Source organism: Pelobates fuscus, chromosome 2 (genome assembly GCF_036172605.1).
Source record: "Pelobates fuscus isolate aPelFus1 chromosome 2, aPelFus1.pri, whole genome shotgun sequence".
In the NCBI taxonomy this organism is placed as follows: Eukaryota; Metazoa; Chordata; class Amphibia; order Anura; family Pelobatidae; genus Pelobates; species Pelobates fuscus.
This window is the reverse complement of record NC_086318.1, coordinates 170,755,850-170,780,564: the sequence shown is the minus strand read 5'-3', so window position 1 is coordinate 170,780,564 and position 24,715 is coordinate 170,755,850. Positions and strand designations below refer to the sequence as shown.

The 24,715-nt window shown below is 40.5% G+C and overlaps 1 protein-coding gene across 1 annotated transcript in view; it reads right to left on the bottom strand.

The window, feature by feature from the left end:
• Positions 1-24,715, bottom strand: part of PRIM2 (DNA primase subunit 2) — a 196,326-nt gene that overhangs the window by 112,695 nt on the left and 58,916 nt on the right. Inside the window, exons 6-7 of the mRNA XM_063441129.1 lie at positions 14,344-14,439; positions 11,933-12,070 (exon numbers count right to left, since the gene is read on the bottom strand). Of these exons, the coding sequence (XP_063297199.1) occupies positions 11,933-12,070; positions 14,344-14,439 (234 nt within the window). The remainder of the gene's footprint in view (positions 1-11,932; positions 12,071-14,343; positions 14,440-24,715) is intronic.

Sequence of the window (24,715 nt, the reverse complement as noted above, 5' to 3'; positions counted from 1 at the left end):
CATAACCAAAGAATTTCTGCGCAAACGGTCAGAAACCATCTCCGGAAAGCTAATTTGCATGCTCGTCGTCCTCATCGGGGTCTCGACCTGACTGCAGTTCGTCATCATAACCAACTTGAGTGGGCAAGTGCTCACATTCGATGGAGTCTGGCACTTTGGAGAGGTGTTCTCTTCACGGATGAATCCCGGTTTTCACTGTACAGGGCAGATGGCAGACAGCGTGTATGGCGTTGTGTGGTTGAGCAGTTTGATCATGTCAGCATTATGGATTGAGTAGCCCATGGTGGCGGTGGGGTTATGGTATGGACAACGAACATGGGTGCATTTTATTGATGGCATTTTGAATGCACAGAAATATCGTGACGAGATCCCAAGGCCCATTGTTGTGCTATTCATCCACAACCATCACCTCATGTTGCAGCATGATAATGCACGGCCCCATGTTGCAAGGATCTGTACACGATTTCTGGAAGCTGAAAACATCCCAGTTATTGCATGGCCAGCATACACACCAGACATGTCACCCATTGAGCATGTTTGGGATGCTTCCAGGTTCTGCCAATATCCAGCAACTTTGCAGAGACATTGAAGAGGAGTGGACCAACATTCCACAGGCCACAATCAACAACCTGATCAACTCTATGCGAAGGAGATGTGTTTCACTGCTTGAGGCAAATGGTGGTCACACCAGATACTGACTGGTTCTCGTACACCCTCAGCCCCTTCTCTTTAACTTGCTGAGATTATAACTTTAACAGTAGTCATGTAATCCAAAACCGTTGGGTATTTAACCAAGAGGATTTTTACTCTTTTCATTTAACCACTTTATAACGAACCTATGTTAAATCTGCTGATATTTACTTTTGTGTTTTATTTTGAGGCGGTTCAAAGATGACATATTTGGTCCCACTATTTTAATCGCCTCATATTTGTATTCTGGTACTGTTCTCGCACAATGATGCTGCCCCACATGTTTACCTTTGCCTCTAATCCTACCATTAATTTCCCCCCTAATCCTAATTCAGTCCCTAATCCAAACCTCTACTCCTACTTTAGAGGGATTCCCTTTGCTGAACTCAAGATGGACATTAGCAGAGGGATTTTCCAGCTCAACCGATAGAGAGCGCTCTTTGAGAACTCCAACATGAGGATGATGATTATCTCCCTTTTATGTTAAAGCCTTTGCACACAGTGATTAGCAAGGAGTCCTGACTAATGTCTGTTTCAGACACTAAGGGTCTCTCCCATCCTGAAGGCTGACTCAAAACCAATTTGATCGCTCAGCAGCAGTGGTTTTGAAAGGATCAAAGAACTCTGTGACACTCCCTTTGAGCGCTGCACAAAGCTAATGTGGCTTCAACTGACAGAGGGGACAAACAGGTATCAAATTACACCCATGGATCACTGGTGTCAGCAGGGATTTAACCCTTCTGGTACTTTTAATGCATAGTGGTCTATCCTGTCAACATGCGTTTAAGCCCTGCACTCCATGATGGCATACAGCTTAAAGGATTACTATAGTGTCAAGAAAACAAAGCGGTTTTCCTGACACTATAGTGCTCTGGTCCCCCTCTCTTGGCGCTGAAGGGGTTAAACCCCCTTCAGCAGCTTACCTTATTCCAGGGCTCCCTCGACGCTGGTGACCTCTCCTCCCCGTCCGACGTCATTGGAGCCGAATGCGCATGCAAAGTGAAATTCTCCTCCATTGTCACAGATGCGCCACTAGTGGCTGTCCGGAAGACAGCCACTAGAGGCTGGATTAACTCCAAATGTAATCATAGCAGTTTCCCTGAAACGGCTATGTTTGCATCTGAAGGGTTAAAACCTGAGGGACCTGGCACCCAGACCACTTCATTGAGCTGAAGTGGCTTGGGTGACTATAGTGTACCTTTAAGTTGTTAAAAACCCACCTACTTGCTGTGTATGGTGCTCTCCTGAAAAAACAGCGTATCTACACAAGTGAAATGTGAGTCAAGGTCCTCATCTCCTATCCCTATTTTCCACATTGGTACAGCAAATATGTAGGTAACACAGGGTGTAACAGGGAACAGCTATATCTCCATACTAATTTCTCTATATTAGTGAGCCATCTAGTGGTGAAATTTTAGAAATACAGCTTTTATACAAGTAATAGGAAGCTGGATGTTATGACTTTTCATTACTATTAATGATAATATTAATATAACAAATTTTACAATCTATTGAAACAAGTACAATTTTGGAACTATGGTTCACAAAAAAAAAATACATTCAAAGATTTTACTATGTTTCACTTAGTCGATATATAAAAAATAATGGAATTTAAGATTATGCTAATTCACTTTCACTTTTTGTGTAATCTCTAAAGAATAGTCAAATATCTGAATGATTATCACCCACACAGACATCATAAATATGAATTGCAGGAAAATATACCACAAAGTGAGCTGTAGTGAGCACTTGATGGGCTTACAACTTAATGCAGAAAGCGCATTTCCCAACAGGCAAACAAAAATTACTTTCTTCTACATTAAAATTCTTACATTCCTTATAAAAAGGTTTAAACATCTACTGAATATGTTCTCATCTATATCAGTGGAAAACCCTATGCATTTGGTTGACTGATGCGCTGCCCTGTACTTATTTGGGAAGGTATTCAAACAAAATGAATTTTTCATGTGATAGGAACAGATGGTAGAAGGTTTTTTTTCCCACAGATGCTTCGAGGCAGTTCATTACTAGCAAGAAACTTAGAAACTTTGAACTCTGATAGACAAGGTCTACTCCTATTTGGCTGAGGCGAACACATAATGAGTTTAAAAATGTCAGTGAAACTCATCCAAAAGTTAAAGCCTTATGAAGTGTTCGCTAGATACACGGGCACTTAGCCCATTGAGCAAGATAATGCTCCGTGACTTACTACCAATATCACTAACTTTTCTTCATCCCAGAAATTCCTTCAAGTAAAATATGAAAATAAAGCAGACTTTACTGAGGTATAAGGCAGAATAACTAAAAGAGGAAATGGATAATTGCTATACTGTAATGTTCTTTTCAAACTCACAAATTTTGTAAAATAAAATTTCTAAAGATAAAGATGATATTTGTGCAGCACATCACACTAGAAAACTGTTCTGCTAATGGATAACATTCTGAATGGTATAAAAAAGAACTGTTAACATTTAAAAGGAAACTATAGTCACCAAAACCACTTTAGCTTAATGAAGCAGTTTTTGTGTATCAATCATCCCTCTGAAGTGTCACTGCTCAATTATCTGCCATTTAGGAGTTAAATCGCTTTTGTTCCTGTTTATACAACCCTAGCCACCACTCTCCGGGCTGTGATTGACATAGCCTGCATTAAAAACAAAAAGGTTTCGGGGCGGAGCTTGCCAGAGGGACAAGACGGACGCCATATCTATCTGCTCCCGACAATCGTGAAATCTATCACCACATACCGCAACAGGCGAGTACATCACACTGCAGAATACACCACCATCCCAACCAGGGTGAATTCCTGCATCGATTGATGCCTTTCCGGTATTGCGCCGGGCGACCCACGCCGAAACGCAAGGCTGCGGCCTACCCCAAGCCGCCACGCTTATCCCTGGAGTCACTCCTGGGCAGCTCCCTAACACATAGCAAACTCAGGAACACTCAACACTCACCCCCTCCATCCCCGGAGCGCATCATGGGCCGACTGTCTCAGAAGCCCGAAAGCAGGGACATAGGAGTCCTGCTCCAAAAACCCTTGCAAACAAAATCTATCCCGACAGGGGACCACCCAGAAACGGCCACAAGCACACAGCAGGCCGCGGAAGCTCAAGTACCTGGGCCCAATCAGACAGCCGAGGCAGCTCAACAGCCTCTCCAGGTGCTTACAGGGGGGTCAGCGACAGCAACAAAAGACGACCTCATGGCCTTGCTGACAGATCTTCACAGAATGATGGCAGCAGACCGAGCTCTCGCACAAAAAGAGATCCAGGCAGTGGCCACAAAAGGCACCGTAAGGGAGTTGCAAGCAGCGGTCACCAAGCTCAATGAATCGGTCCTCCAGCTTCAAAGTAACCAGTATGCGATGCTCACATAATTGACCACGCTGAAGGACCGTCACCGTCACACCCATGTAAAAATCCGAGGCATCCCCACAGAGATAATTGCGGATGAATTACCTCACTACACCCGGAGACTCCTGGCCACACCTCATATGCGGACCATAACCGCATCATGTCTACCCTGCGGGGAAAAAACCCTGTACAATTCGAGGGCTCACAACTCTCGTTTTATCAAGACCTATCCAAAGCTACCCTGCAGTGGCGGGACCATGACACCGTTAACAACCCAACTACGTATGGCGGAAATACCCTAACGATGGGGACCCCTAGGAGTCCTGCAAGTGACCTGGAATGGGACAGTCCATATACTTCGACCCAAAGAAGAAATCCCTGCAATGCTGACCACTATGGGCCTCACACCAAAGGCACCAGCACAACCTGCTGAAGCCGGTTCAGCATCCTGGGACCCAGCTACTGTCGAACCTTTTACCCCAAGAGCGGGCACCTTGAACTCTCCTGTGAACTGAAACACCAAAAGCTGACATCGGCTTTACCACACCTGGGGACTGTCACCTCACCAAGTTTTGTATTACGATATAGTGACTGCTCTCTGTTCATTATTTTTAATATTTTCTCTTTTTCTCTCAACCTTTGAATGCTGTTTACAAAATGTACTCCGCAACACTTACACATCCACAAGACCGTTCTAAAAAACGACCACATCCCGGTCTGGGGAACACCTAGCTCACACACTCATACAGCTACAATAAGCAAGTTGGTGGCACGCAATCAACTCACGCACACCCCCTCCCCCCCATAGCCCCCTTGGTTAGGGGCATTTCCCACAGATGCATAATGCGTGAAACTTCTACGCTGAATGGGTCCCAAAGTGCCAATTGACACTTCCACAAGCATGATATTACAACAATGACAGCAAGGGCCACAGACCCCATTCTATGCACCCACTACATGCATACGAATACCCAAATGAAACCTCTTGACACACTCAGGCCACACAGGCCTCCCAACCTCATGTCCTACAAGCAACGCAACACACGCTTCATGCCCGGTACATCATACTTACTGACACATTCACATAAACACACTACCGACATGTTACAGTCCGTTAGGACTTTACTTTAAAAAAAAAAAAAAAAAAAGTGTGACTTACTCCTGTACAAAGTACTTTAACCCACTGTTTTAAAATTATTTATATCCTTATAATCTCTTGGTCACATTGACACTATTGTTATTGCTTGCACTGAAAAATAAAGAATAAAAAAAAATAAAAAGATTTATTTTCAATCAGATATAACTTACATTAAAAGTGTTTAATCTGCTGATCTGTATATTGAACTTCAATTACATACAGGAGCTTCCTGCAGGGTCTACCAAGCTATAAACAGAGTAGGAGATACATTCCAAATTAAAGAAAATTTCCAATAAAGGAAGTGTAAACATTAGATTACTTTTTATACAAAGTGTTTAGGAAGGCTCTGTAAGTCACATGCAGGGAGTTGCATAAACAAAGTGATTTAACTCCTAAATGGCAGAGAATTGAGCAGTGAGACTGCTTAATTAAGCTAAACTTGTTTTTGGTGACTTTATTGTCCCTTTAATGCAAATGTACCTTAATGCCCCTTCCTTACTGTAATACAAACTATGGCAATATGTTATCCCTTTAGATAATCATTAAAGTATATTAACAAGTTACATATATTATTGATGGTGTATGTGAGTAGTGTAGTATAATATGGGTGAGTACACATGCATGACAATGAAATAGAAACTTCTCAGAACCCCATACATTTGCACAGGGTTTCTTCCAACACAAGCATCATCATTCTGAACATTAGACACTCTTTTTCTTCATTTTAGAAGACTAGTTTTTTACAATATGGAGTGGTTTCAAAAGCTATACGACTTTATGGGCATCTCAGTACACACTCTTCATTTGTATCATTAGCTACAACATGCAGACACTAATATGAACTTATCTCTGCTGTAGGAGAAGACATCAGAAAAGTTAAACAATGACCAACAATGCAAGTACAAGACCACTGACTACATAAGAGATTTGTGTTTTTAACCAGATAGTGAGCACAAACTTAAAGAGACTTGGTACTTAAAGAGATGCTTGGTACTATAACCATTTCATGTTCCATCACTCCATTCAGTGGTAAAAAAAAATGTGAGCAATTTAACATGGAATGCAAGTTTCTGGCCACACAAAGGCAGAGCACAAGATATGGCTAAGGCAGAGATTGTACCTATCCTAGCCATACCAACAATAGGTGGCTGTGATGGTCTAAAAGCTGTCTGCTGACACTAACCACAATGAGTGCAGGTTATTTAAAGTACTTAGAGTATCCCTTTAAGCTTACCACCTCACCATAGACAATTTACTCAACTGGATACATGCTGCAGAGTGAATTTGTCAAGTTCAGTTGCCGAGATCAGATCAGTTATTGGCAATTATCCTTGAAATGAAACGTATTACTTGTTTGTTCACTAAATAAATTATGACAACTGTACCACTATGCAATTTGGCCTTTTTTTGAACCTTAGGTGGAAAAAACAGCTTATGCTTTGAAAGAATATATAGATAATTAATGAAAAATAATGCAACACATTTAAAAAAAAAATGAAAGGGACATTATGCTCCAAAACCACTGCATCTTAATCTTAATGCAGTGGTTTTGGTGCATAGATCCGATCCATGCAGTCTAACATAGGAAAGCATTGCCATTTCTGAGAAAGGGCAATGTTTTTTTATTTGTAAGACAGTATGTCTCTAGTGGCTGTCAGACGTGTGCTGCATGGCCCTAGATCACCATTACTCAATCTTACAGCAGATGAGGCAGCTGTAGCACAAAGATTGGGAAGGTAATGGATTAAATCAGACTTTCTCCAATTTATAAGACTTGCAAAGGGTGGAGGGGACTCAATAACCTAACCTAAAATATTTAAAGTTCCATGCAATGACTATGCCAGCAAGTACTCAAAATGCTGCCAAACTGCCTTTCTTAAAATATTCTAAAGTTCATCAGCTTAAACATCCAGTTACATTTTTAGAGGAGCAATCTAAAGATAAAATTAGATATACTTATTTTTAACCTTCATGTTTTCTATTGGTTAATTAAATTCAGGGCCTGCCATTCATGAGATCATTCTGATGGATGGTGATCTTCGTCATATCCAATGCTTCGCAGAGAAGCAATTTGGACAGAGGGTAAATGTGTCATATTTGCTTCGCTCTACCATCTGTATGGGTCTCACAGAGAAGCAGTGAATCCAATTCACAGCGTCATTCTATATGAATTGTGAGTGCAACATAATAAATATTTAATAAGGCATTGAATAATATCAGATATCCTGCACTATAAAGCACTTTTATTATTTTTCAGATTTATAAGATCACTATTTACACAACAGATCTTGGTCATTTTATAGGGAAGTATAAATACTTTTTGTATTTTTGCACATTTTATGCACAGCACTTTTTGTGTTTTTTTGTCGGAAATAGTCTCAACCAACTTGCACCAAGTTTTTAAAAACAAATTTTACATTGCTTTTGAGATGCTATTGTGCTCTCCAGCTCTTACATATCGTACAGGGTGTTTCAGAACGGTGCCAACAGTGTGGTTGGGACAGTAGAATCTTTATACAAAAATGGTGGAGGGGGTTCTATTACAGAGTTATTTTAGGAGCTATCCACGCCACGTTGCAGAGGTCCCCAAGCTGTTCAGAAGACTCACAATTTCCTCATACAACAAATCTTTAATCAAGCATGAACTAAATGCTGCAAAATCATTGATCTAGGCACTGGGGAAGAGTGCCAGACCACCTAGAATTGCACAGTGAGATAGTGCGCATGAAACATAAAAGACAAATTAAAGAAACAATGCCTCACTTTATCATAGATATAATAAATATTGTGCAACCTAAAAGTCTTGGCTAAATTTCACCGCTAAGTGCTCCAGATGTGCTGCGTCTCAACTACTAGGCCTGCATTGGATCAATGTCTAGCTCTCAATCACACATTATCTCCCCTTTCTTTCCTTATTCTTTTCCCATACATATTTCCTTCCCTTTTTTTTTTTTTTTTTTTGTAAATACGCTTTTATTAAGTTGTGCAAACGTTTAGTTCGCCAAAGAGTTATAAGTATGCGGTAATTGGGACGCGCAGGTCCCGTCAGAATGAAACCATAACAATTACAGTAGCAAGTGCTGTTCAATCAGTCAAATATCGGTGACACGCAGGTCACAACAGAGCATGTATTATCTTGCAAATAGTAGATTGAAGGGCAGTTCATACAGTATCAGGTAACAATGCGTGGACTTGTGGTGAGACTAGTAGGTCTCAGTCTACAACTTTAACTATGAGGACATGCGTCCAGCTTGCGTCTCGCATTAGTTTTTGCCCCAAGGCTACAGCCGTAGGGACTGCAATCTACAGCCTTGTCGGGCACATAAGTCTTATGTGCTTTCTCCTATTGGACGTCTGATAGGGGGGCTAGTCCCGAGTTAGGGTCGGCTAGCGTGGGGTGGATATAGTGCGAGTCAGTCTTACATGGCGCTGTAGTCAAGAATCAGGTCTTGGTCTCCCCCATCTGTCCGCCTTATCTCTATCGTCTCCCACTCTGTGTGGTTACCTAGGTCTAACACGGGATGTCTGCTGTCCAGAACTGGGACCTCTTCTGGGTTCCATATGCGAGGCGGTGTCAGCACGGGGGATGTTTCGCGGTGCAGTAAGTCCTTGCCACTGTCCAGCATCCTATCTGGCTGTGTTTGGTGCAGTCGTCTAGGCCTCAGCAACTGTGGGTATCCGTACTGTGTCACGCGAATGCACCCCGTGTTGGGCGAGTGTGTTAAGTCGTCACTTCAATTGGGTGTGCTTACTGTCATATGTCGTCCTGGTGTCCCTCCTCCGTGTAAGGGACGTCCCTGTATGAGGTCTGCCCTACTGCAGTGTGTAACGTTATGTGGTTACATTGTCTCCATTCAGTTTCGTTTGCCCCGTGGGGCCTCGTACTAGTGGGTCTGAGCAACGCCGGGCGGCTCCCCGATCCGTCCGAAGGCGGAGAGGGAAGTAAGGGAAAAAAGGGGAGGGGGATGGGGGGGGGGGTTACTGCATGGGGTAAGTATGTTGTGTTGTTATTAAGTGTTAGCGCTTCTCCCAAGATGATCAGATGGGATTAGGCGGAGAGTGGTGTGCGCATGAGTATGTGTGGCGGTGTTGTCTTCCAGTGTCCCAGCCGCGGACTTCATCTATCCTGCTCTTGATGTGTACAGGTGCCAGGGCATCCACAGTTCTAGGTGTTTTTCTTTCCTCCCGAGTATGTCGGCATATCTCGCTTCAGCAGTATGAATCTCTTCTATTCTTTGGAGCCATTCCACTTTAGTGGGTGGTTGAGCTTGCTTCCATTTTGCTGGGATCAGCGCTTTAGCTGCATTCAGCAGATGCCGTAATATTGATCTTTTATACAGTGCCAGCGGGCCTGCAGAGAAGTGTAAGAGCGCAGCCTCTATAGTGAGGTCAAGAGGGTCCCTCAGAATGACAGTGATTTCACGTTTCACTTCCTCCCAAAACGGCACGATCCTGGGGCAATCCCACCAGATGTGGCGGAGCGTGCCCGATTGTGTTTCGCACCTCCAGCATGTGTCCGGGACCTCCGGGAAGATTCTATGCAACCTCGCTGGCGTCCTGTACCAGTGGGAGAGCAGCTTGTAGTTCACCTCCTGGTACCTGGTGCTTATCGAGCTTTTATGCTGCAGAATAAGTATTTGTGCCCATTGAGCATCTGTAGAGGTTCTGCCTGTCAGTTCCTCCCATTGTCCCTGGAAAGTGTTGTTTCTAGTGAGGTCCCCTATAAGCAGTCGTTGGTAGATGATCGACACTCTTCCGTCCGCTTCGGGGGAGATCTCGCAAAGGCGCTCGAACCAGGTCTGATCTCTGTGTATCGCTTCTCTGCGAGGTAAGTTGTAGTAGAAGTGTCGCAGCTGTGCGTAGTGGAAGCGGTGCATTACCGTCAGGCTGTCCGTGGTAGCCCAGTCCTGGAGGCTGCGGAGACCGGCGTTGGTCAGAGCCGAGCTCAGGGGTATATAGTCTCTTTCGTTGAGTGTTGGCCACGCATCCACTCGCAGTCCCCCACCTAAAGCCGCATTATGTGATAGCGGGATTAATGGGCTCGGTTGCGGAGAGATGTAAGCGTTCTTTCTCAGGACGGACCAGGTCTTCAGCGTCTGCGTGACGGGGCAGTCTGCATCAAGAGTGTATGCGACTCCTGTCGAGCGGTGCCATATGTACGCATGGAGTGCTTTGTTTGTGCCTTCTCTATCTAAGCCCACCCACAGCTTAGCGGCGGGTGCCGTGTGCCATTCCCGAATCCTCTGGAGCACTGTTGCTTGGAAGTACTTCCAGAAGTCCGGTAAAGCGAGGCCCCCCCATGGTTTGGGCAGGCATAGCCTGTCATGTCGGAGTCGCGGTCTCCCCTCTCTCCAGACGTATTTCGTTACTGCCGTTTTGAGTTTGGTGAAGAAGTCCGGGGGCAGGTGCCATGGGATGGTGCTGAAGCAATAGAGAAGGCGGGGCAGGATGTTCATTTTTACGACCGCAATGCGGCCCTGCCAGGAGATGTAGTCGAAAGACCATTTCTTCAGGTCTCTCAGTATATTACTGAGGAGAGGCAAGTGGTTCCTGGTGTAAGTTTCGCCCGGAACACGTGCGATCCATATTCCCAGGTAGCGCATCTGTTCCCTGCACCAGTGGAAAGGGTAATCATGTTGTATTCTCATCTGCGTGTCCTCAGTGGTATGTACAGCCAGTATTTCACATTTAGCTAAGTTTAGTTTAAGCCCTGATACATGTCCGTATCGCTCAAACTCGCCTAGGACGGCTGGTAGCGTGTTTGTAGGTTCTGCAACGAAAAAGAGCATGTCATCTGCATAGGCGGCCACCTTATGCATCTGATCTCTCTGTTTGAACCCCTGTATTTCAGGCGTCTGTCTTACCCTGTCCAGGAATGGCTCCAGCGTGAGGGCGAAAAGGAGGGGAGACAGCGGGCAACCCTGCCTGGTGCCATTGTGGATCTCAAAGCTGTCTGTAAGCGCCCCATTCACACGTACTCTGGCCGTTGGTTCAGTGTAGAGCGCTTTGATCCAGGAGAGTATACCCTCCCCCAAACCCATCATCTTCCTTCCCTTTTTTACCCCTTTCTTCTCATTCCATATCGGACTACATGATTAAAATCTTGAGTAACTTAAGAGAGTTTTAGTGTCATTTTCGACAATCAACATAAAATGCATTTGTGTTGGTCGATTTTTTCTTAGTAGTTATGTAGTGGTCAGTTTTTGTGCTTGCAGATACTTATATTTTGCAAATAAATATCTTTATCTGAATCCTCTTTGTCACAATACACTTTAAACAGTGAGAATGTACTATTTTCTTTACAAATCTGTGAACAGCTTTCCCTTCCCGCAACTGTCATCAAACCAAAACACTAAGCCCTCAATGAATACTATCCTAGCAACCTACTTTTCTACCCTACCCTTACCTTTTGTGTCACTATACCCCACTCCCTCTAGCATGTAAGCTCATTGAGCAGGGCCCTCAATCCCTCTGTTCCTGCGTGTCCAACTCGTCTGGTTACAAATACGTGTGTTAGTCCACCTATAGAACAGCGACACAGAATTTGTTGGCGCTTTATAAAGATTAATAATAATCATAATTAGCTATTTCTAGCCTTATGTTTTGCGTTTTATGTTTAACCCCTTAAGGTCCAAACTTCTGGAATAAAAGGGAATCGTGACATGTCACACATGTCATGTGTCCTTAAGGGGTTAAATAATAGATTGTCAAAGGAAATTTAAGGACAGACAATAACAGATTCACTTACTGCTAAAGCTCTAGACAACCTTGTTCTGAAGTCATTCAAGATGATGATAACAATATCTTTATGGGGAATATATGCATAACCTTGTGAAAGGAACACTTTTCTTGGGCGTACCAGATCCAGAGCAGCTTGGAAAGGAACCTTCATGGGTGGGAAAAAAATAGCAATGCACCTTTAATCATGAAGGTAAGTTAGTGATACAATGTTTTTATTAATCTATCCATGGCACCCCCATTAATAATTATATACACTGCTCAAAAAAATAAAGGGAACACAAAAATAACACATCCTAGATCTGAATAAATTATTCTTCTGAAATACTTTGTTCTTTACATAGTTGAATATGCTGACAACAAAATCCCACAAAAATAAAAAAAATGGAAATCAAATTTTTCAACCCATGGAGGTCTGGATTTGGCTTTCATCTGTGAAGAGCACAGGGCGCTAGTGGCAAATTTGACAATCGTGATGTTCTCTGGCAAATGCCAAACGTCCTGCACGGTGTTGGGCTGTAAGCACAACCCCCACCTGTGGACGTCGAGCCCTCATACCACCCTCATGGAGTCTGTTTCTGACCGTTTGAGCAGACACACGCACATTTGTGGCCTGCTGGAGGTCATTTTGCAGGGCTCAGGCAATGCTCCTCCTGTTCCACAAAGGCGGAGGTAGCAGTCCTTTATTGGGGGTGTCTTGCTAATTGCCTATAATTTCCACCTGTTGTCTATCCCATTTGCACAACAGCATGTGACATTGATTGTCACTCAGTGTTGCTTCCTAAGTAGACAGTTTGATTTCACAGAAGTGTGATTGACTTGGAGTTACATTGTGTTGTTTAAGTGTTCCCTTTATTTTTTTGAGCAGTGTATATTATATTAAATACATTTTAATTATATATATATTAAATACAATTTAAATACTATCTGCTATCCTTATTAAAACAAAAAGTAAATATAAAACTAGTAAGTGCATATTACACTTAATAAAATCATTTTCTAGGACACTCCACCATGCATTGTCCAAAATCTTGGATCCTTAATTTTAGTCATTGTTTTGTGGAAAAACCCTGGTTTACAAAAATACAGAGTCTGCAATTGTGCTCCATGTTATTACTATATAGCAGCACCACTGCCTCGTCCACAAGTGTGACGCTCACCGGGGACATTATTTTCTCATACACTTAAAGTCTAATGAATCTCCTGTTGCTTCATTTAAGTCACACTTGCTGTCCTCTATAGTATGTGGAGCTGCATTTGTCCTTTTATCCACTGCAGTACAAGAGACTTAAATTGTACAGTACATTACAATTACTGTAATATTATCATCTCCACCATACCAATAAGTTTCAAGGCTCCCACCTTGTATGGAAACACGCAAGTTGCCCCACTACTTATATACATTGTGGATTACACTCCTGTCTTTCAGGATACCACTTTCCACCTTGCTTGTGTTTTAATTCTTTTATTCACTCCTATAATAAAAACCTCTCCATACAAATGGATCCATGCTATACAGGAGAGCAAATGGGACTATGGCAAAGAGGAGATTGATTATACTTTGAGTGCATAGAGCAGTATATAAATGGCAATAATAATAATAATAATAATAATAATACGTAATGATTCCATAAAAAGCTAAAGTTACAACTTGGCAATGTGGTGGAGGTTGCAGTGTCATTGAGTAATTATATACTGCACATTTGGAGGATTTATGTATGTTTGTAGGCAAGCATTTTCCAGACAGATAACTCAAGTTAATTTAAATATTGTGTAATCATATAAAGGGTTTTGGACTGAGCTTGGTGAAGTGCCGTGAAAATTATGCAAAAGGAATTTATAATAGAGTTAAGTTTTATAACATCTTAATGTTAATATATGCTGCTTAAAATTAACAAATCCAAGTTGAAATCACAATTTGGTGTTTCTTCTCACATTATCAAGCTTTTTGTAAGTAGAGTAAGCCCCTGCAAACTTCTTAGCCAAGGCTAAATTGTATAGGCAACAAAATGCTTTGCACCAAATGCTACATTCAGAAGCACATACCTCTTAAGTCTAATAATGTGAATGCATTAACACCTTTCATAAGTTAAAAACGGAAACAAATCCACATTAAATATGAGTTACTGAACAAAGTGTTTAACTTACTGTTCATCACCAAAACGACTAACAGAAAAAAGGAAGAAAAAAAAACAAAACACCACAAATGAACACCAATATAAAAGAAACACTACAGGAGACTCTGTAAAGCTACTAAGCTAAAACAAAAATTAAATTGCAAGAATTTAAGTAATTAATTTTTAATCTACCACCAGCATAATAAATGATATTAGAGGTTTATTTTTTATTTATTTTTTCAATGCAAAAGTCTAGTAATTTTTAATATATTTTGAGATATATTCATTGAGACAATGACGCTACCTTGTAGAATTCCTGTTCCTCCAACTTAGTTAAACTCAATCCATAGCTTCCGTTAATCAGATCCTCTTGGTGCAATTTCTTCTCTTCTTCACTGATCTGCAGAAAGGGAAATAAAATCCACAATATATAAACCAGCATAAATAAAACAAAAAAGTTAACACTATGTTCCAAAACTGTAGATGCTACTATTCCACAGAAAACACAATTTCTAAATATTATAAAACAAGTAATCAGAAACAAAGGTTGTTAACCATGTATATGTGCGATAAACTGCAATGTCCTGCATGTACATAACATTACCGTAACAAAAAAAAGGAAAAAAAATACGCACAAATTAGGTAACTTTAACTGTGTTATCATTACATTGGATAGGCACTTTATTTCCCATTGGTTAGGTAACTATGGAAAAGGAATACATTTGAAAGTACATTGCTGTGACATATTCTAAATGTGCATCAATTACAGAAATGAATGACACTCCAGGTGGCCCGGCCATCCCTGCAACACGGCCACGGCCTGCGCAGTTAGGGCCACCCGATGGCTGTGCTGACCAAACCCCTTTGATGATGTCAGAGGCTGGGAGGAAGTGACTGCCCCGGTCACTCCTCCCAGCTTACACAGAGCCCGTGCGGGAGGAGGGAGTCAGAGTGGGAATACTGACTCCCATCAGCCTGAACCACTGGACCCCAGAGAAAGTCACCCTCCTGCACCTAAAAAGTAGGAAACAGGAGGGTGACTAAAACATTGTGTGTGTGTGTGTGTGTGTGTGTGTGTGTTTGCATGTGTCTATGTGTGTCTGTGTGTTTGTATGGATGTGTGTGCATGTGTGTCTGTATCCATCTCTATGTGTGTGTGTGCGTGTCTCTGTGTCTGTATGTATGTGTTTATGTGTGTGTGTGTGTCTGCGTGTGTATGTGTATCTGTTTGTCTACATGTGTGGGGGGGAGGGAACGGGGGGAGATTGTGGAGGTGGACGTATGTGGGGGGCCCAGGGCAGTTTACGCACCAGGGCCCCGTGGTTTCTAGTTACACCTCTGTATAGCATTTATGATTTTTTGATAAGCATTGCAGTTTCCTTGGAAAAGTAAATGGCAAATTCTAAATTAGTAATTCAGTGTAATGACAAAAATGCATAAAAATGTTCTTTTCCTAGATGTTAAAAGCAGCATTACCATAGCATTAGCTTCAATATAAAAATAAAAAAAAATAATTTACAAAATTTAAAAAAAAGACAGAAGCCAATTTAGCATGGATATATCAGTGAGAAGAAAATTGTAGTATGGAAACATTTTTCTTATTCTCAGCTAATCCAACCAAATACTGCAAACCCCCTCTCCTCCCCCCCAAAAAAAATATTAGTAAGTAACTGGACAAAGTACACTTCTCCCACAAAATGTTCGATTTCACAAAACGGTTGTCTAGTATGCAATATCTCACAAATATATTGATTGAGTGGCTGCATATTCTTTCAACAGGAAAATTATCTGCTTCCAAGATAAAGAAAGTGCTCTGATTTGATGGGCTTGTAATCCTAGGGAATTCCATCCGTTGCGCATCATGTACACCTTGACAATGGTCTATACTAATCACTAAATCAAATAAGTCACAGATGCTGCTTGTTCTCTACAATCTCTTATAGGAATGAAAAATTATGGTGTGGATTTCCTCCATTGTGCAGTTTAGGTATGGTGAAATACCTCTTGAAAAATCCAGATTATGCCACTGTTTTTTCTCAGGACTTGAAGGATCCTAAAATAAATATGGCAATGAATTATCTGGGTTGACATGGAAGGATGGACCAAGTATAGGTCTAGTCAGGCCTAGTTCAAAGCACTACTTTATCTAGATAAAAGACTGTATGAGGTTTTCCTGCACATAAGGCCTGGATTTTAGATCTCACAGAGAGCTAAAGGAGACACTCTAGGGTGGTTGCCATATCAGACGTTCCTTCAAAAGAAACGTTTGTGCCATCATTGCTCTTTAAGTACGTTTAGTGTATTTGCATTCACAAATGGCTCTTAGACATTGTAGTAAAATTGGACTTCTCTTCAGCACACACACATAATGACATAACACAAGAGAGACTAACACAACAGAACAAGTGCATAACTTCACTATGCTGCCATCTAATGGAAGGTGGACTGCATAACACAAATACCTAACAGTACAAAAGATAGGTCACAAGGGAAGATAAGGACTCTATACGAATCTCTTTATCATGGTGTCCAAAGTCCAACAAATCCCTGAAAGGGCAGATCATGGAGAGTCCTTGACTCAAGCAGAACTCCAAATTAGCATTGTATCCATACCTGTGTGAAGAATCTCAGGATACTAGCCCCCACTGATGATTCTAAGTAAATTTATTTAGCCTAGCAAACTCAAAGAAGACGACACATATGTGGTTCATTTCTTCTCATTTGCATAGATCACATCTGAAAATTCTTTTAAAGATAATGATTTGTTTGAAAGAACTGATGGGAATTCCAAGAATGGTATTTTAACTTAGTTTCCTGTATCAAACAGTAAAAGATTTACTAGGGCATGTGCACAGTAACAGCATGTAGTTAGATATTTGTTTGCATCTCAACATGGACATCAACACGTTTTAAATGCATGTGAGACACGAGTCAAAAATAGCAACTTAAGTTATTTAAAATATTAAATATATTAGTCATCCAGAAAAAGGAGAGTTGGTTATATCTTTGTTTGTGAAACAATTATAAGAAACAATTTTTGTAACATTGGATTAATTTCAGAATTGTTATCAAGAACTATAAGCCATTATACATTCAGTACCACGAAAAAATTGTTTCAGAGGTCATTACTGACTGCAGATTTTAAGACAAGTACAAGTTTGACATGCATAACCGATGACAATAACAAGGAGTGATAAATTGTGCTGTCAAGTTTTGCTAGCAGATTCAAAATAAGCCATTTTTAAATTTACATTCCTATAGGTTGCCAACTTGATGTACTGATAGAGTTCCCATGAGAAGATGTAAACAGAAAAATCTCAATATTGGATAAACAGCTGCATCATTTGTAGGTTGTTTTCCCTTCAGTATATTTACAAATATAATTAAAAAATAGAAATTAAACCCCTTAAAAGTACTGGATTAATGAGGAATTAAATAACATACATATATGTATGTCCACGTTCTGCCAGAGATTAAAGCCCTTAAATGGTGATTGGTAATCTGCGCATTATTAATCCCTTCATTACAGGTGATAACTGCATGCATATTATCTGTGCAGTACAGTGTTTGAAAACACGATAAGCCCACTGAAATAACTGGCGGCTAGTGTAATTATTCGACGTGAGCACAAATAGCTTTTCAGCAGCAGCAAGCGAATCGTACACCTGCCAATCTATGAATTAACTAATTGATTATTTCAGATTTGCTTTCATGAGTAGGCATTTGATTTGCTCAGCTCACCTAAAAGGGATTCTTGCACAAGTCTAGTAATCATTATGTGGTGGAATCTCGGTAAAAATAAATTTAGTAGGCCGAGATTTCCACGTGGCATATGTGTATGTTGGTGTATCAGTTAGTCAGTTACACGTAGCTAAGATACAATCAACAGTGTACTGAGCAAGTTTAGGAATACAGGATATACGAGTATTTCCCCTCCTCCATTGTGCTGGGCAAGCCATGTGGTCAAACAGGAATTTAGTCTCTATTCGGTTGATGGATAAGAGTATGTGTAGGTTGAACTGATTATGGGAGGAGCTACATGCCTATATAAGGGACCTACACTGTATGATCAGGGCTCAGACTTTGGTGACATTAGTCCCTCTGAGTCCCGGTCGGTGAATCAAATAAAGAATCTCTTCCTTCCTGAAGAAACCTGTGTCCATCTCTCTGTGCTTGGCTTCCGTCAGTTTCTCCGGTATCAATTATAAAAAGCATACACAATTATTATGGGAGGTTACAATACAGACTGTTTTGCTTTCTCCCCCTCCCCTCCCCCCGCTTAGCCTGGTGACATCAAAATTGCCCATTTTTAGCCAATCCAATGCATCTCTATGAGGAAAATTCAGCGTCTCCATGCAGAACGTAGGGACACTGAACATCATGGATGCTTACTGTGCAGCCCTGAGCCAGTAAGCAGCTCCAGTGACCATCTAAGGAGTGGCCACTTGGAGATGTCCCCAGGAGCAATGTAAACACTGCCTTTTCTATGAAAAGGCAGTGTTCACAGGAAAATGACTGAAGGGAGCTATTATACTCGCCATAACAACTGTATTAAGCTGTAGTTGTTCTGGTGACTATAGTGTCCCTTTAAGTAACTTGACTACTAACAGTCCCCAGAAGCTTGCTATTAACATGAAACATAGAATAAATACATTCACAATCCCTGAACACCTGCAGTTAGAGGGGATTTGCTTATCACAAGGATAGTAAAATGCATTATCTTTAGGAGGGACACAGCAGTACATTATGAGCCTGTCTCCTCCAGACATACAATTATGAATATTTTACTGGTGTTATGTGTTGATTAAGCAAAGAAATCCATACGGTGTGACACAAGGCAATTATCCAGCAGCCACCATGTGTTAAAATAAGTAGAAGTAAAAAGTTAACAAAAGGGGAAAGGAAATAAAATATGTCTTATGGGTGAATTTAACATCATGTCAAAACCTGAGAAAATGTTTCATTACCAGGGGAGCACAGAGTCTAAAAGCACATTCTAGAAATTGAGAGAAAGTTTATAACACAAACCTGATATAATTAGATTTCAAAAAGACAATAATTCAAGTAATGGACTACTGATGTAATTAGCCCCCAAGACACACTGGCCTGAATATAATATTTTTTGGATAAAAAAAATTTTTGTTCAATATATTAAAATATCAAAAAAGATATCTTTATATCAAAAATATATCAAATATAATAATTTTTTTTTTTAAATATTTTACAAACTATTAAATTATGCCAAAATGGTATATCAAAGCCAATATCATTTATAATGTAAAATTTACTACACTGACCTATTACAGTCTGGGAATACAAACATGTCTACAAAGTGAAACTTTATACACCGATTACAACTGCATGAATATTTATTTATACTGACACAGATGAAGTCTAAGGCCCTGTTTATACAAGTGAACAGGCTAAGAAAGTTCTCAAATGCCACACCGACAAATAAAGCCAACAATATTTTAACAAACCGTATGGACTATACTGGCCATAGATGGATGAAAACCAGCATACACGTTTATAATTCTGCCTATACAAATGAATCCAGTGCAAAATGTGTTTCTTGTTCAATAGCTGAAAATAATAGTTGTTTTCCCAAAAGTATAGTATTTCAATACAGTATAACAGAATTTTAAAGATACGCCATAGCGTTAGGAATACAACCATATATTTCTATATCAGTATCACTTATAGAAATAAGATGAAAGGGTTCCAGGATAAAAATTCTTAAGTGATTCCAAACTGAGTCCACGTATAAAATCAAATTAGTGGAGAGTAATATAAGTCCAATAATCCACAAAATGTAGTATAAAGGTAATCACACTGAACTGTGTATAAAGATAATACACAGTTGTGGGACCCTTATGCCAGTACAATATAATTCACAGACAATCGGTGAATATAAAAATAAGAAGAAGAATAAAAAATAAATAATAAATGAAAGTGACAAACCAAACTGATAATGAAAAAAAAGCAACACAGTACTTAATACAACCGCTTTCTAGAAAACATAAGACTAAATAGAAGAGAAAAGGAAAATGCTTTTTAAAAATCCATAAGTCTTTAATGAAAATTCAAAATTTTAACAAAGTTTAACTATCTATTTTTAGTGTCCCCCCTCTCCCTACCCCCATTCCAGTCCTCGTCATGCCTGCCTTTGCCCTGACACACTGTCTCTTTGGCAGAGATCATCAATGTAGTTAAAACAAGCTCATATGACTGGCTTAGAATGAGCTTCTCAATGCTTCCCTATGGAAAAGCAAAGGATTGGCTGACATCATGGAGACTGATGATCTCAGCCAGTGAGGCAGTGCAACAGCCACAGGATAGAAGGTAATGTTTGTATTCCTAATGCTGTTACTTTAACCCCTTGAGGACACTAGACGGTTCAGGACCGTCATCGGCATTTTTCCCTTGCCGACCGACGACGGTCCTGAACCGTCCTAAATTTAAAATGTACTTACCCGATCGCCGTCGTTCCCTCGGCGGCGATCGGCGGTGCTCCCGGTGTGGGGAGACTGCCTGCAGCCCAGACAGTCTCCCCATGGCGGTTTAGGACCCCTGTGGCCATGTGATCGCCCAACAGGGCGACCATATGGTCACAATAGGTGTCCTAGTCTCTGCCTGCAGGGGGACTGTCTGTGCCCTATATAATATATGTCTATATATCATATATATAATGTCATGCTAAGTGTATTTTTATATTAATATGTACATATATTAATATAAAAATACACTTATAATTAATTTACACACGTATATATATAATATATATAATAACTATATATATTGTATATATATATTATTATAAAATACGAATAATAAATAATTTAAATTAAATTAAAAATAATAAAAATTAAAAAAAATTATATATCTATACGAAATTTTATTCTAACTGTATTTTAATATATATATTTATATCAAAATACACTTAGAATGAAATTGTATATATATCTATGTATATATAAATAAATAAAAAGAATGCGAACTATTCATATGTCCATATACAAAATTACATAAATAATTATATAAATATACACGTAGACTTCAAATATATAAATATGCATATATATTTAAATTCTACGTGCGTATTTATGTAATATTTTTACATAATTAAGTTATTTTATTGATTGCAATTTAAGGGACCTGCCTGCCAACCCAGGCCGAAGTCCAGAGAATTTAATTTGCTATCACTGTATTTTACCCTGTAACGTTCTACGACACCCTAAAACCTGTACATGGGGGGTACTGTTTTACTCGGGAGACTTCGCTGAACACAAATATTAGTGATTCAAAACAGTAAAACATATCACAGCGATGATATTGTCAGTGAAAGTGACTTTTTTTTGCATTTTTCACACACAAACAGCACTTTTACTGATGATATAATTGTTGTGATACATTTTCCAGTTTTGAAACACTAATATTTGTGTTCAGCAAAGTCTCCTGAGTAGAACAGGACCCCCCATGTACAGGTTTTATAGCGTTTTTGAAAGTTACAGGGTCAAATATATGGGTCAAATATTTTTACATTGAAAATGGCCAGGTTGGTTACGTTGCCTTTGAGAGCGTGTGGTAGCCCAGGAATGAGAATTACCCCCATGATGGCATACCATTTGCAAAAGAAGACACCCCATTTGCAATACCTTGGGTGTCTGCTCAGCTCCCTCGCGCGCCGCAGAGTGAGGCTGGGAGCCGGAATATGACGTCATATTCCGGCTCCCAGTCTCACTCTGAGGCGCGCGAGGGAGCTGAGCAGACAGCACAGAGGAAGTGCTCCCTCGCAAGCCGCCCGCCAGTCAGTGCCGCCCGACTGCCCAGCAGCCAGAGGAAGAGACACCCCGACCGCCGAGCAGCCAGGGGAAGAGACCCCCCGACCGCCCAGCAGCCAGGGGAAGAGACCCCCCGACCGCCCAGCAGCCAGGGGAAGAGACCCCCCGACCGGCCAGCAGCCAGGGGAAGAGACACCCCCCCCGAGCAGCCAGGGGAAGAGACCCCCCCCCCCAGCAGCCAGGGGAAGAGACCCCCCCCCCCAGCAGCCAGGGGAAGAGACCCCCCCCCCCAGCATTCCCAAAGGTAAGGAGGCTGGGGGGGTTTAAATAAATAAAAAAAAAACGTGTTAATGTGGGTGAGTGTGTGTCTGTTAGTTTGTGTGTGTGTGTGTGTGTGTGTTTGCCTGTCTGTTAGTGTGTGTGTGTGTGTGTGTTTGCCTGTCTGTTAGTGAGTGTGTGTGTGTCTGTTAGTGAGTGTGTGTGTGTGTGTGTGTCTGTTAGTGTGTGTGTGTGTGTCTGTTAGTGTGTGTGTGTGTGTCTGTTAGTGTGTCTGTCTGTTAGTGTGTGTGTCTGTTAGTGTGTCTGTCTGTTAGTGTGTCTGTCTGTTAGTGTGTCTGTCTGTTAGTGTGTCTATCTGTTAGTGTGTCTGTCTGTTAGTGTGTCTGTCTGTTAGTGTGTCTGTCTGTTAGTGTGTCTGTCTGTTAGTGTGTCTGTTAGTGTGTCTGTTAGTGTGTCTGTTCGTGTGTGTGTGTCTGCCTGTGATTGTGTGTCTGCTAGTTTGTGTCTGCAAGTGAGTGAGTGTGTGTCTGTTAGTGAGTGTGTTTGTCTGTTACTGAGTGTGAGTGTGTCTGTTAGTGTGTGTGTGTGTGTGTGTTTCTGTTAGCTTGTGTATGCGTATCTGTCAGTGAATGTGTGTGTGTATTTAGAATGCGGGGCGGGGGGAAAGGTTGGGTGGGGGTTGCGCGGGAGGGGAGGGAGGGGCGCCTGAGTTTTGTCCTGCCTAGGGCAGCACAAAACCAGTATACACCACTGCCCAGTAGCTCACCATCCGCCCTGGTACCGCTGTGAGAAGACCGCACACTGCCGCCGCGCAACCTTCTAACCGGAAGTGCCAGACGTGCCGTGAGAGCAGTGGGGCAGCCTGCTGTAAAACTACCTACCACATCGCCTGCGGTAATTAATTATATTTAATACAATTAATTACAGAGATTCACTAAGAATCCCCAAATCCTGTGGGAAGCCATCCACTTACACAGAAAGTATTTTCTCTTTTTTTTTTTCTATTGCTATTCGCTATTAAGTGATGATTGCCCTGCTGTACAGGAGGCTAATTGTGTCTTAGCCTCCAGGAAGATAAAGTGTATTGCTATAACAATTTTCGCGCCCATCCGACATTTTGCCGTTTCTGAAAATAGTGCCATGAGTCTGACTAGTCCTTGCACTCAGACTCAAATGTAAATAAATATAATTAATAAAATATTATAATTTAATTTTTTTTTTCTTTAAATAACATACCAAGGCACTAATACCTGGCTAATACCTAATGCACTTATCATATTTTAAAGGTCTTTTACCCCATCAATTTAGTATTTTTTTTAAACTAACAGCTTTGGGTGGCATTGTGTGTATAATATCTATGTATCTGTTTATATATTTTAAGTCACTTTCCTTTTTTTTTTTTTAATCTATAGCTGAGGCATAGTCCTCTTTCAGTGACTTTACAATGTCAGCGGTTTGGAAATATTTCAAAGTTTCTGATAAAGACACCAAATTTGCTTGTAGTTTTTCATATCATGAAAAAGAATTATATTAATAAAATCATAGAAAAAAAAAAGTATTTTAAAAGTATTTGGGCAAAAAGGCAGTTTCGGTTTCGGTTTCGGTTTCGGTTTTCGGTCAAGGGCATCCTGAATTTTCGGTTTCGGTTTCGGCCCTGAATTTTCATTTCGGTGCACCCCTAGTATTTTTGAACTCAGGACAACATTTTGAATCTATTTAGCAGTTTTTTTCATTCACTTTTGTAGATGAGTAAAAGATTTTTCACATAAAATTCAAAAAACGTGTATTTTTTTCAATTTTTCATCATATTTTTTAATTTTTTTTAAAATTTAATTACATGAGATTATATAAATAATGGTATGTAAAGAAAGCCCCTTTTGTCCTAAAAAAAAACAATATATAATTTATATGGGAACAGTAAATGAGAGAGCGGAAAATTACAGCTAAACACAAACACCACAAAAGTGTCAGAAAGATGCCTGGTCGCAAATGTACAACATTGCAAAAAAAGTCCGGTCCTTAAGGGGTTAAAGAGGAATTGTCACTTTTCTGGAATTAACAACACTTAATAAGAAATGGAAATTACCTATAACTTGTGTTAACCTTATTTCATGAAATGCTTCATTTTCCTTTTAAATGTATTTTAAAGGTTTAGCAAATTACATCAAAATCCACTTTAGTCAAAGTTAGGTATCATTGCAAACAAAGAGGAGAAACAGAAACGTCACTTAATTTCTCCTCGGTATGCTTTCTCTGACTGACTGCCAGGTGCAAAGGACAGAACTTATAACAATGATTGACAAGTAGCCATGGAGGAGTCCTGTTGCAGGAAAAAGTGAAGTGAGGATTTCTATATTTTGGTTTATTTTTTACAACTCACAAATAAGTATTTGTAATTGAGTGAACAGAATATCTTTACTAACTCACAACACTTAACATCTGAGCCAGACGGAGAGGAAAAGGAAGGTAAATTCTGGTAAAAAAAAAGTTAATGTAAAGATCTATACATGTATAGAGTTTATGTAAATATGTGATTTAAAACATAGGAAATGCATTTCTTTAGAGACAAATGTTCTGATTAACAGTTTTTACCACACTTTACAACATCATCAGTCT